This window comes from Thunnus albacares, chromosome 9 (assembly GCF_914725855.1).
Source record: "Thunnus albacares chromosome 9, fThuAlb1.1, whole genome shotgun sequence".
NCBI lineage: Eukaryota > Metazoa > Chordata > Actinopteri > Scombriformes > Scombridae > Thunnus > Thunnus albacares.
This window is the reverse complement of record NC_058114.1, coordinates 10,612,883-10,627,714: the sequence shown is the minus strand read 5'-3', so window position 1 is coordinate 10,627,714 and position 14,832 is coordinate 10,612,883. Positions and strand designations below refer to the sequence as shown.

At 38.6% G+C, this 14,832-nt stretch overlaps 1 protein-coding gene across 1 annotated transcript in view; it reads right to left on the bottom strand.

The window, feature by feature from the left end:
* Nucleotides 1-12,406: 12,406 nt before the first annotated feature.
* lepr (leptin receptor) overlaps nucleotides 12,407-14,832 on the bottom strand; it is a 45,708-nt gene continuing 43,282 nt past the window's right edge. The window contains exon 22 of the mRNA XM_044361539.1: nucleotides 12,407-14,376. Coding sequence (XP_044217474.1) covers nucleotides 13,450-14,376 — 927 coding nt within the window. The 3' untranslated portion in view covers nucleotides 12,407-13,449. The remainder of the gene's footprint in view (nucleotides 14,377-14,832) is intronic.

Genomic DNA, 14,832 nt, shown 5'->3' with positions numbered 1-14,832 from the left:
TGGGGATGAAGCCATCTGTTTTGTGTTAGGGTGACTGGGTGTGCATGTGCATGTGCACGCGTGTGTGTGTTAGTTTCTCATTAGGATTCACCGGTCCCAGCATACTGTGCAGGTTGTTGTCGTTGAGGCCATTTCGTGTCCGTTGCTCACTGTTTGCAAAATGTAACATATTTGCACACAGATTTCAATTAATTAAAGTAATAGACGGAGGAAAACAGATCAGATATAAAGCTGACAATTCACCCCAATATTATATCACTTCCAGTTTGTTTGAACACTGAATGGAGTATTGATCATGTAATCTCCTGGCCACAGAGTGTAGGCTCCTACATTCATTGTTATTCAACTTCAAGGTCTCTTTTATGATCGATATTACTTTGAAGCCTTTGGATTATCAGATGAAACAGGTCTGGTAAAGAAAAAAGTGTAAACTTACAGAAGAGTTCAGCAGAAAGTTTCATCAGAAAATTCATCAGAAAATTTGTATAATTAGACTTTTCTGCGCTGCACTTTCCTCAGTGATTGTCCACTTTATTTCATTATTAGTGTGTGAAAATGTACCTTTTTTAAACATTTCCAGTCAGAATCACACTTCTAGTCTTCATTAAATTATGTCTCTGGTTATAAACAAAGGAGAGTGTGATACAGATTTATAAACTGCCTCTTATTTTTCTTATCTTTATTTTCTTGTTGCTGTTTTGTTGCTTTCAACGTACATCCTTATTTTCTGAATTGTGTATATGGTACTGGCAGTTTTAACGTATTTTACTGTCCTGGTGTGTTTTCACTGTATTTATGTTTTCATTTGTTTTCATGCTGCATTGCTGCAAAAACAATTTCCTCTTGTGGGACAATAAAGATCTGAGTTGAACTGAGCAGAAACAAAAAGGAACTCACACTCTTACTATATGTTTTTTTTATAATTTGAATTTAAATCCATAAACAATGCTGATTAAAATGAATCTGATTTGATGTTACAATTGTATGTATTGTTTTTTTGTTTGTTTGTTTGTTTTGAAAAGATGGAACTCCTGAATGAGTTGACCTTGATTCACTTCACAGAAATAAGGTTTTTTTCTTTATTTCTTTACTTTACAAAGCTTCTTTCTCAGTGTAATTAATGAGGAGATCCCTTGGTATGTTACAGTGTGTAGTGGGACTAGACCGACATCATATAGCTGTGTTTAAATGTTTAAACGTAACATAATGCTGTGTGTTTAGTTTTCCTCTCATCAGAGATGTTGGTGAGAAAATAGCAGTGGACAAATTGAATTGGTTTTGAAATTTATCTGACATGACCACATCTACAGTTTGTACTTTAGGGGTTAAAAATTCATGACTACAGTTAAAATTGCTGTTACATGGTTGTACAGGCCTCTGGAGAGATAGTAGAGAGATGGAGCTTCCCTGTAATGTATTAAAAGAGTGCAACACACCATAAAGAGATTGTCCTACGCACTGCTGACACAGCTCGTAGAAACGTCTGACACACTCACACACACTGCACACATGCACAAATACATAAATGCACATACACACACAAAATCATTACATTAATGGATCCGTAGCTGCACTCATGGCGATCCATATCTGCACTTCACTGTACTGATCTGTCATATTTTCAGTACCTCCTTCATCTGTGAGTCAAATGAACTGTAAAAAATACTCAAGTACTTTGTCTGAAACTGCTGTAAATGTTCAAAGAGAAAATAGGCTATCAATTTGCTGGCTTAAAAACCTACTTTGTTCACAGATCAAAGGAATATTTTCAGAGGGGGAGTCAGAAAATAGGGAACAAGTGCACAGAAGCCTGGGGTGTTGCCTTGCCACATGCCTGTAGTGGACCTCAAACCAATTAGGCCTTAATTGAGTGTCAGAGTGAAAGGGGGCCATTCAGCTGCACCTCTTTCACCCTGTTAGCCAGAGACAAGCATGCTTTGTGACACACATACTGACTGATCTGGAGGCATTTCGTTCATCCGACCCACTTACAACAGACGATGCTGGGCAAAAAGGCTGCCCCAGGTCGTTTTCAAAGACATGTGCATCTCACGTTTTCTCCCACAAACAAGTGGACAAATGGGTTTTGCCATGGAAATGATTGGGCGTAATGGCTTTAGTTGAGTATCAGTTGACTATGTAGGGTAATGGTTATATTCCCTCCTTCAAACAAGCAAAACAAAGGGTCAGAATCGATGAGGATGAGCTCTTTGATGAGTATCTTTCAATACCAGCCAAGTGGAAATTTGTTTGTCACCATCGAATTCAGGTGACCTAGTTGTTCTGTCTCCAATCTACAAGAAATAACAATGCAGAGGGGTTGAGTGAGGTCTTAAATTACTGGGTTAAATTTGTAGAATATGGGTTGATTAATCACACTGAGATTATTCTTGTTAGGTTTATTTGGGCCTGGTAGTAAGAGGGACAGAGGTTTGGCTGCAGTAAACCAGATATCAGCAATGTGGCCTCTTCTGAGATTGACAAAACTCCTCACACTTGGAGCAACATTTATACTTTGGTGAATGTTGAATGAATGTTGAATGAATGTTGCAAATATTTAGCCACCAGTTCAACTGCTGGTGGATGAAGAAAACAAACTTGAAAAGGTATATTTATTATAGAGAGGGAAGGATTTAAAGAAATTGCTCCTTAAAGATGAAGCATTTTAAAGCAAAGCCCAAAACATAACCTGTTGTTCACAAAAAATGGTGGTATGTTTTGACTGTAGATTTGCTTAGGAATTAGTTAGGGTTATTTATAAATGCTAAAGAGATGATATACTCTAGATAGACAGATACTGTAGACTTGAGATTGGGACTTGAGTTGGACTCGAGTCACAAAAATGGGGATTTCCAACTTGACCTGGACCCAACTGCTTTGAGACTTGTCTGCCTAAAGATTCAATGCGACTTGAGACTTCATCGCAAAACCTGAAGTGATTTGACTCGTTGACTCATGAATATTGAAATTTCTGTGTAGTGTGCACAGTAATTTTGCCTTTTTCTCACCCAAGACCAGGATACTACATATTATGGTTCCCTGGTATCTCTTAGAACTCAGACCAAGCCGGTGGTTGCAGATCTGAAAAGCGAAGCCAATGCAGAAGGGCCTTAAACCTGCATTATTTCTAATGGCCATCAGGAGCCAACTCCACTGGCTGCAAAGAGAAGTCCCATTGTATAGAAGTCTATGAGAAAATGACCGTACTTCTCATTTGATTTATTACCTCAGTGGACAGTTTCCTAATGAGTTTATGACCTCAATCACTAGTTTCAAGTCTTCTTCAATACAGCAAGATGTTCATTTTGTAAATTATGGTCCCATTTAATTTGAATTTGATGATAAAGCAGGGTATGCTTTAGGGCGTGGCTACGTTGTGATTGACAAGTCGCTACCACAATGACAACGTTGGTTAGGTAATGTAACCATGGTGTAACCCCAGATTCACAGAGTATAGGCATAGCCGTTGCTATTTCAGAGTTTTTTCTCAGTTCATGAAAGTTAATTGTAACATTTTGGTTGCCTAAAACTTCTTGTTCAGCATTTGGTTGTACTAAAAGACCCTCAAAGGAGTCGGATATTCAGTTTTTCTGGCAGGCTAAGTACATTTTGTTTTAATAGTTGTAAGCCTGTTTTTCGCCAGCGAAAATGAGCATTGGCATTAGCATTATCACAGTTAACCATAGACCACAAATGCACTTCGCTAACCAAGCTAGCAGCTAGCGCTAGGGTCAGCTCCACCCTCTGTCTAAATACGGTCATTTCTCATCACTTTTGGCTCCAAAAATCCAAGATAATGATGGCCAAAATGCCAAACTCGAAGCTACAAAATAGGAGTCTACAAACCAATGGGTGATGTCATGGTGACTACGTCCATTATTTTTTTTACAGTGTATGACTCAGACATTTCTGTCACTGAGTGGCTCATAAAAGTCGTAACAAGAAGAACTTACAGTAACTTATTTCTAAGTAACTCTCTTGGAGTCCTGTGGGAAGGGAAAACCATCAGGCAGGTGTAAAATACCAAAATAATGAATTTATTTACATGATAAAACATGATAAATACCCATGATGAAAACATTTGGGGAATAAAGCATGGTGTATTGGAAAAGAGTTGTGCAACTGAAAACAGAGCAAACACAAACTATACCAATTTTTCCCAAATCTTGTAAATGATGTAATATGACTTTTCATGGAGTCACACACATCACTGGAAAATTATTGCTCTAAAATATATATATCCAGGTGTTTCATGAGATAAATCATGCAACAGACATCAGATAGCTCATATATTTACAACCCTGTCAGAGAGAAGGGGTGAGAGAGCAATATGCATGTCTTCCCAAATCCTCTCAGAGGCCTCCAGTACCGAAAGGGCCCCAAGAGACGGTCCAAGGGTCAGCACAGCTTCTGTCTACATGCTTTTTTTTCCTCTCTCAAATATTCCACTCTCAGCCTCGCACACTCCCTCACTCTGTTTGCTTAGCTCTGTTCCACTTGCTGCGACAGATACATTTGTTTTTGTCAGTCTTTTCACTGCGGTTTCTCCAAATGATGACATCAATTTCCCTACAACTGAGGCTGCCATCCGACCTATGTGGTCAAAAGGACCACATTGTACCTGCAGTCCAGAACAACCCATAAGAGCATATTATGCTGGTTTCCAAAACAGGAGTGTCATATGCCGCTTTCCAAAACGTTACAAATCACTGTTAAAAAATAATGGTTTTATGGTGTGACAGTGCTGTGGTTAAGGTCTAGTTAGGTTTAGGCACAAAAACCACTTGCTTAGGGTTAGGGAAAGATCATGGTTTGGGTTAAAATTATTACTTGAAACGTGGTTATGCAGCCTTCATCATCATGGCAACAATAACCACCACGACAATCATTGTTGTTGTTAAAATAATGTCCTGACTTATAGTTGGAAACATGACGCTCACTTGGAAGTAGGAGGCAAACAGCGGTTTCCTGCAGATAAGTCCACTTTTTGCCATCTAACAATCTAGCCATCCATGGACCCTGCCTCCTCTTAATGAGGGAAATTGTTCTTACACTTTCTAATAACGTCATCTGAACCACATGACTTCCCCAGGTCATAATTACTATGGCCGCTGGATGGCGTAAAAGTAACTATAGGTTGTTTTTTGCTGGCTGAATTTTAGACCTATACTGTCATTTTTCTTGTAAGGACAGGCTGGCTGAGCTATAAGATTACAGAGTACGGGGAGAGAGAGGCTTTACATTCCCAGGGAGCCAAAATCTATCTCTCCAACTTGCAGTGCTGCGGTGCCTGGCAACCAAACCAAGTTTTTTTTTTCTTGCCCCCTGTTTACTGAAATAAGGAGCACAGCCAAAGCAAAGTGCACACTTAGCTCTAAACCAGCAAAGACGGATTTTCCTCATTTCCTTTGTGGTTGCGAAATTTTGTAGTGAACTTGCCTCGATGTGACCTTTACCCCAGATGTTAAGGCCTTCAAAGCCAACATGGATAAACATCAGTAGCTAAAGCCCTTCACAATTGCTGCACGAATTAATGCCAAGCGATCAATGAGGGATTTACAATGTCAAGCTGCTAAATCTTTCTCCTGATTCCCATTAACAGGGTTGATGGCAACAGCTGGAGCATGAACAGTGACATCAGAACACACACACATACACACACACACACGCAAACACTTTTTAGGTCAATTTGTCAGTTCAGTGATGATCTAGGTGTTGAGGCGTCATTGTGCAAAATTCTTTAATGAATCAGTGTAATAATTTCAGTTTAAATAAATGTAACTTAGGAGTAGTAGTAATACTCTTTTGTCAAACAAACTCTTTCCTCTTTAGGAGTAACAGTGGATTACAATTAATGCCATATTCATCTCTATCCAATGGTGTAATTTCAGTCCATCTGGTCTAGTTTATACAAATCCGCTAATTATAACCATTGTGTTTTAGGTGAGTGTGGGATTTAGGTAAATTATACCTGTAATTTAATTTAACATTGTATTCAGCACTGGTGGGTGTTGTCTTACAGTGGTGAATGACAGATGACAGATACAACATTTAATTTCAGGTGAATAAAACCGCTCCTGAGCTGGATTACCAAATTTGTCACTTTTACTGTATCTGATCAACCATAAAAACTTAGAGAACATTATACAACATCTGAAATCCTCCTCCTGCTGCCTTGATATTCTGCCAACAGGCTTTTTCAAAAATGTTTCAAATTGCATGGCCTCAGATCTTATTCAAATTGTCAACACGTCTCTTCTCTCAGGTTTCCTCCAACAGGCCCTGAAAACTGCTGTCATCAAGCTGTTCTTAAAAAGGCACAATCTAGACACCTCACTAATGAACAATTATATGTAGGCCCATATCAAACATCCCATTTTTAATTAGAATCACTGATAAAGCTGTTTTGATGTCTTCCGGTCAGGATTTTGAAACCGCAGCACTGAGACAGCTCTTGTTAAGGTCTTCAATGACATCCACTTAAACAGGCAGTTGCAGAATTTCAGTCTTAGTATTATTGGATCTCAGTGCTGTGTTCAACACAGCTGACCACAACATATTACTAGACAGACTAGAAAACTGGGTGGGACTTTCTGGCACAATTCTAAACTGGTTTGAATCCTACTTAAAGGACAGGGACTACTTTGTGTCTATAGGTAATTACATATCTGAGCGGACAAAAATGACATGCAGAGTTCCCCAAGGCTCCATTCTGGGGCCTCTTCTGTTTAACATCTAAATGCTGCCCCTGGCTCAGATTATGAAAAACAACCCAATATGTTACCATAATTATGCAGACCACACACAAATTTACATAACCATAACACCAGGGGACTATGGTCCGATACAAGCACTGAGTAAGTGCATTGAACAAATAAATGATTGGATGTGCCAGAATTTCCCTCAAGTAAACAAAGACAAAACTGATGTAAATGTTTTTGGAACCAAGGAAGAAGGATTAAAAGTCAGTGCTCAGCCTCAATTGGTAATGTTAAAAACCACAAACCAAGCCAGAAATCTTGGTGTAGTCATGGAGTCAGACGTGAATTACAGCAGCCACATTAAGAAAATTACAAAGTCAGCCTACCATCACCTTAAGAATACATCAAGGATTAAAGGACTTATGTCTCAGCAGGGTTTGGAAAAACTTGTCCATGCATTTATCTTCAGTAGACCCGACTACTGTAACAATGTCTTTCCAGGTCTCCCTAAGAAATTGATCAGACAGCTGACTCTGATTCAGAACGCTGCTGCTTGACTCCTCACTAAGACCAAGAAAGTGGATCATATCACTCCAGTTCTCAGATCTTTACACTGGCTTCCTGTCTGTCAGAAAACTGATTTCAGAATACTCCTGTTAAAGCACTGAATGGTTGAGAGCCAAAATACATTACTGATCTTCTGCTACGTTATGAACCATCCAGACTCAGGTCATCTGGGACAGGTCTGCTTTCTGTCTCCAGAGACAAAACTAAACATAGAGAGGCAGCTTTCAATTTTTATGCACCACATCTGGAACAAACTCCCAGAAAAGTTCAGGTCTGCTGCAACTCCCAGTTCTTTTAAATCAAGACTGAAGACTTTTCTGTTTGCTGCTGTCATTTATTAACCCAAATTTGATGCTTTTGATTCATTTCTTGCACTGCACTGTCATTTTTAATCCGGTATTGTATGTCTTATTCTATTGTATTTGTGTGTTTGCAAGATTTATGCCATTAAAGCAGCACTAATTGATATTTTCACATTGAAAATGGGTCAAATGTGTAAAATGAAAAGAGTCATTCGTAGTTATGAATCCACATTATCACCCAACTTTGCAGTTCTCCTTAGCTCTACAATGCATTTTAGCATCTTTCAGCTCATTGTTTTGGTTTTACAGTCTGCAACTTTATTGTTCTGCCTCACTGTCACTGCTCTTCATGTTCACAGCAGGCAGCTGTTTTCAGCTAAAAAACTGATAAACTGACTACATGATACCTGCCAAGTATAGACCTGCAGACAGACAAAGTAGCACCCAGCAGACAAACATTTGTTTAACATTTAGCAACCAAGGAGCTGATATTTTCCTCAGGAGTTGGTGGAAACCAAAAACACAGTTAGAAGGAAACTGAATATTACATTCATCCGGTAGACAGAAACTCCATTCCAAATGGATGCTGATGCATATGCTCCATATATGCTGGATGTGTAAAAAGGTAAATAATCTTGCCTTATCAATTTAAAAGAATGTCAGTCTTGTGTTTACAGCTTATTTTGGCTGCCCCCAAGTGAGCAAAAAATCAGCTATTGTAGGTTTAACAACAAAGCTTGTGTGCCTTACATTTTTGCTTACTATTTTCAAAAGCTTTTAGTTTTAGATTTGCTGATATATTTTCCTACAGTTCCAGGCCGCCATTGCTTTCTGTTTGTTTTTGTACAGTATGAAAATCAATTACCAGATTCTTGAACTTTGGTAAATGTTGTTTTATCCATTACAATGAACACTGAGTCTGCATAATATTGTATTTTGGTCAGTGTTTGTTACATTGATGCAGATTTATTTGAGAAGTCTGCTTTACATAACCTCACAACAAAAACTTAAATTTGCTGTTAGAACTACTTCAGACTTTTTTCATATAATTTTAATACTGTTAATAAATTAAAAAAAAAAAAAGAAATAATGGATAATAATGGATACCTGGAACAGTAGAAAAAATACATCCAATAACCTAAATGGTTAGTGTTGTGCTCTAAATAGTCTAAAACATATTGGTATGGTTCTTTAAAGCCAATGCCTGAGGCTTTACCCATAACCTCTCACTCACCACAGCACAGCTGTGGATCAACATCTCCTTTTTATTTCTCTTGTAGACTTTGCTCTGTGCCTCCTCAGTTGTTTTCTCCTCCCTTTTTTCCACCTCCTCCTCCACAGCTCAAAGGCCATTCAGTGACTTCCAGATGACTACAGCATCCAGCTCGAAGATAAATCAGTTAGGACATGTAGGTTTGTTTTTGAAGAAAGTTGAAGTACCTGCAGAGATATTTCCTGGCAGGTGAGGACACTTCTATAGAAGTGTCAGTACAGGCCAACACTGGGCTGCCATTTCTAGAAGGATGGATCCAAATAAGGATGAGGTCAGGTAATGAGACCAGGGAGGATAGAGAGGGAGGCATAAATCAAAAAGTAAATAAATTAAACAATATCTTAAATTTCTATGCATATATCTTCTCCATATTACTTTTTTCTGTTATTGTGTAATCAAAGTTTATAAGAGTTCTAAGTTCCCAGCGTCATCTTCTTTTTAGCAATGCTAGTGGTGTGGCTCAGAGTCAACCGGTTCAGACTGAAAAATCTCGATATCTACTAGCTGGATTGACATCAAATTTAGCACAGACCTTCATGGTCCCTGGAGGATGAATCCATCTAGCGTCACTAGCAGGTCAACACTTTCACTTATCCTGTGAAATATCTCAACATCAATGAATTGGCATAACATTTGGCACAGACATTCATGATTCCCAGATGATGTATCCTACTGACTTTGGTGATCCCATGAGTTTTCTTCCAGCACCATCATGAGGTCAAAATTTGAATTTGTCCACCATCAAATACCTGCAAAACTTATGACAGTCCCATCAGCCTGTGTTTAGTGCTAATTAGCAAATGGTAGCATGTTAACACGCTACACTAAAATGGTGAACATGGTAAACACTATACCTGCTAAACATCAGCATGTTAGCATTGTCATGTGAGCTTTTTAGCATATAATATTCATTCTGTCAAATATTTGTTATGGCAACAAAATCTATCAGGCATTAATGCAAAAAAAACCCCCCAAAAAACGTTTGAATTTTATTGTGAGAGTGAACTTAAAACATTTCACAGCTGATTTGTTAGGACAACAGAACCAGTTTTTCCTTAGCATCACATTTGACCACCAAGAAACTTTATGACAATGTGAGTTCTGTGAGAACATTTCAAAATTATGTACTCTACTGTAGAAATCTCCTTGGGTCATGGCAAAGTGTGTGGCTTTGAACATAATTTGTTCCAGGAACATTCAACGCCTCATATGGTCTTCAGAAAGGACATTTAAGTGAATATGCATAATCTTTTTTTCTCAGAGTCAGTGTTTCACCACTAATGAACAAAATCTCAATCTTAAGAACAAGATTACTGCATTTCACAGATACTTAATTTGTTTACACCATCTCACTGGGAAAGTGTTGTGAGGATTTCAACGACCTAATCGGCTCACTAAAACTTTCTTTACTGTCCAAATCATGACAAAGTTACATTAAAGGAGAAACAGTATTTTCCTTAAAGTCTGCATTTCTTACTGGACATTTCTTACCTTTCTAGAAAGGTCACTCACCTCTTCAAACCGCATTTTATACTGTTTTTTTCTTTTAAATCAAAACTCGATCTGGCTTTAGTGATGCTAATTTGTTACAGCTGAAAGATCAGCAGAATGCCAAAGAACTTTCACATGTGCAGCCTTTCCTCTGCAGGCCGTCTTATCTCACGACCCCTTGTTAAGCTGCTGGTTTGCAGACCAGGAAGCGATGTACTGAGGTCTACTGGTGAGGGGTTCTGAGGAATCTGGGTCACTTGACTAGACAGAGAGCATCATTTTTTAATTTCAGCTTTTTTTTTTGATCATGAGTGGGATGTCATTTTGTCTGCAACTTAATTTGAAACATTTGTGTCAGGTTGGGTGGCTTTCAGGCTGGGATCCTTGAAGTCATTATCATCTCACAGTAGTTCTCTCACCACAATTCAGAAAATATATCCCTGAGCTCCACCACTGTATCCTAATGACCAACTTCTCCCTCTCTCTGGTGTTTCCCTCATTCTATTACCATATCTGAATTTAGCATGGTGTCAGGCCTTTGTGCTTTCAAACATCTCTTTGCCAAAGCCAGCAGCTCTCTGCACCATCCTTTTATGGTGAACACAAGACACACAGAGAGGGCCTTTAAGGATACAGCTTCCCTGACATCACTGAAATAACCAGGCTGCATGAGTAATGCTTTTCTGCCTCTTTGTGGCTGAAATATGCAAATACATCTAGATGACAAATTGAATGTGACATTTCTTGTTACAAAAATCTGTTGCTCTGTCACTTTTTTTATTACACATGGTTCAATTCAGTGTGGTTGCTTTAAAAAAACACAGAGGTTGAGCTGAACTGAACGTTGCTATTTCACTACTTGCTGAAGAGCGTAACTATTACATATAGACATATTTTGCTGTTTACATTATAGGCTATTTCAATTTTTATGTTACAGCCTACACATTAACAATGTTATTGTTAATTTAGAGGTGTAATAAAACCAAAGTAGAACTTAAAATTATGTCTTCTGTCTAATGTACAATCAAAAAAATGATAATACGCTACATAAAACAGAAGTGTGAATTGTTCCCACAATCTACTGTACGTGAAATAATTTCTGGTGTCTGTGAACTGGCTTATTCATTTTGTCAGATAATTAATGACTTTCTTTCTCTGTTTTTAAAAACTAATCAAGCAATATGTGACAATTTTAATAAAATAAATGACAATTACAAAATATAATATTGAAAACTGCCTTCATAACACTACACATGGTGAAAGCCAGATATTTACTATAATATTTAAATGATCTGAACAGGAATAATTGCCCCTTTTTTGACTTTTGCAGTTTAATTACACTATAATTAGCTCTTAAACCTCGGTTACATCATGCGTGCAGAAGGTGTAGTTACAGTGGCCTCTAGTGGCATTTAAGTGATCTCCACAAAACACAATAAATGGGTTTCAGGTGTCAGCTAAAAAACACGGCATGAAATTTAACTGCACACTATTACTGTACTGACACAGTATTGAAGAGAGAAGAGTAACTTGTTCCAGATGACGTGTGATTTTAGACTTCCTAAACTCTAAACTGTAGCTAAACTAAAATAATGTGTTTATGTTGGTTCATTCATCAACACAGGTCATTAATTTACCATATGACTACATATATATACAGACAGAAAAATATCCATTACATACATACTGTACACATACTGTACAGTACAAATATGTATTTCTGGAGTCACATCATTTTGATTCCTTGTTTTGTATTTACCTCTTGCAGCCACAAGGTGACAGAATATTACAGCTGTTTAGGAAATTCATATGCACAGTACATGTTTGTAGAGTCTGCACGCTTTTGTGTATGTGTTCATCTACTTATTCAATTATTTCTTTATTTTCTAAAGGTTTGGTGAGGATGAACATCCCTCCCTCCCTCCGCCCATCCATAGATTTTATAATAATTCTAACAAATACAGATTTAAGACAAAAGAAGAGAGATAAAAGAGATAAAATTGTCTGTGTCACAACATACAATAAACCAGTTCAATGATAGCACTGGTCCCTGATTTACAAACCACACACACTCACAATAAATACTTTATTTTCAACATGAAAAATAGACAAAATATCTAAATATACAATAGCAACTTTTGTCCACTTACGTTTCAATATTTTCATGACATTTAATTTCTTAATTTCTTCTTCTGGTTTCAAATATACATTCTTTTGTCTTTTATTTGCACCAGACAGCAGCTGTACATCAAAATGGCCAAGCACAGGAAAAAATAGATATTATATTTTTCACATACTGTAACAAAGTCTCAAATACATTTCAGCACAAAGTACAAAAAGACATTCTTTGGGTTGGTGAGTGATTTAGACCATGCAGATGTTTGAAATGCAAGCTGCCTACTGATGCAGAGAATGACGAGTCCAGAAATCACCTGCAATTACTCATCGTTAACAACTGTTTCATCATTTAGTCACACCAATACAGTATCGTTGAACTGACAGCCCAGTTGGGCCTTCACTTCACAGTCAAATGTGATTTGAGAAAACCAAAACTAAGAGATTATGGGCATTTTCTCTCTCGCTTTCTATGCATTTATGTATTCTCTTTGAAGCTCTTTCATGTTTCACTTAAAATGTAACTGAGAAAATTCAGCAGAGAATCAAAGACAGCTTTTTTTCAACATTATGGTGTGAGCAGATGAGTACATGTAGTCATACAGAGCTTGATTATGATGACCACTATACTAGTTGTTGGCTGCTGCTCTCCATTAACATTAACTGCATATTCTTCTGATAGCCTAACCTCCTTTGAAAATGTTTGAGCTCATTTTTCTCAGTTAGTGCTCCTGCATCAGTAATCACTGCTACATGATTGCAACGGAGCTGTTTGGCACAGTAGAAACTAGGGTTTAAATCCCCCAAAAGAAAGAAAGAAATGCCTATAAATGAGGCTTGTGCCACACAATAGCAGCAGTGATGAAGATCAACTTTGAGTCATACATCATTGGAGGTATTTTTACATTATCCAGCTCCACACCACACTATGTCTGAAGGAATAGATGATATATGAATGCAGCTTGTGTGAGAGTCATAGCTGGGGTTTGGTTTCTTGTGGTTAATCTGTGAGTTGCCTCGTGCAAGGAGCAGTTCTGAACTGAGGCATGTACAGTGGAGAAAAGCCACGTGTTGACGCTGACAGCATCTCACTGGGCTCGTTCGAGTCCACAGGGCCGAGCAAAGGGTGTGACTCCACAGAGCAGGCCTCTCTGTTCAAAACGACGTTTTTGAGCAGCTCAGCTTTTGTATCCTCCTCTCTCTTCTCCTCTCCCTCACTCTCCTCATCCTCCACTGGATAGTCCATACCTAGATAATACAGGTCCTTCCCTTCTCTCACCTCCTCCTCATCTTCTTGCTCTGATGTTTCAGAAAGCTCCTCCACGGAATTGTAGGAGCAGGAGCACCGCGGGTCGTCCATCTCCCCACCTCGGCAGCTGTCCAATTCCCACAGGCCACCGGGGAAAGATCCAGAAATGTCTGAGTTGTTGGCAGAGAAATTGCCCTCATCACTGGAGCTGCTGCCACTACCATCCTTGTAATGGAGATGAATAGGCTGCTGCTCCTGCTTTTTATCAGTGAGCAGCACAGTGGCGTATGTGACTGAAGAATGAGCAGAGGTGTCATTGGTGCCTGGGACCTGATCTGGTGGGAGGTCGACAAGCTGTAACTCATCCATCCTCAGGCTTGAAGTGGTTAAAGCATCCAAACCAAGGGCTAAGGAGTGAGCTCCACCCAGGAGTGCCTCAATGTCCATGGATTGGCTTTGGTCGACGTCAGAGTTAAACCCTGAAGGAAGAGAGATAGCTAAAGCAGTGGCTGTGTCAGGGGTTAGGGATACAAGCGGGGTTTGGACCAAGCCTGTGGTCAGAGCTGAGAGGTCAGTCTTTTCCACAATGACGACTTTGGAAATGTTCTCAGCAGGGAGCAGTAGCGGCCAGGCTGGCAGGCCTTCTGGGGGTTGGAAAAGGTGGTCGAACGTGTCAGCCTAGAAAGAGATACAAAAACAGTGTAAACATTAGTTTTCAGAATATGAGCTGAGATATAATTGAAATCATGAAAAAGACATTGTAAAGTATTTAAGTTGCAATAGAAAAAGTTTAAGAGGGAAGAATGAACTGCATGTTTTGTATTAGTGCATTACTCCCTGAGGGTAGCATTGCAAACTTACATAACAGTATACATGTCACAATGTAAATGTGCAGCCATTGAGTACTAAAAGATAATTTGCATGATGTAAATTGCCAGTCAGTTGCTCCACCATTTGTTCCAGACTGAACAACAGTTTGGTCTCAGTGACTACTGGATGGATTACCATTCAATTTGGTGATCTCTTAAGTTTTTATCTAGCTCCATCATCAAGTCAAAATTGTAATTTCGAATTTTTGTAATGTTTAGTGCTAATTAGCAACGGTTAGCATGTTAGCACTTTAAACTACAATGA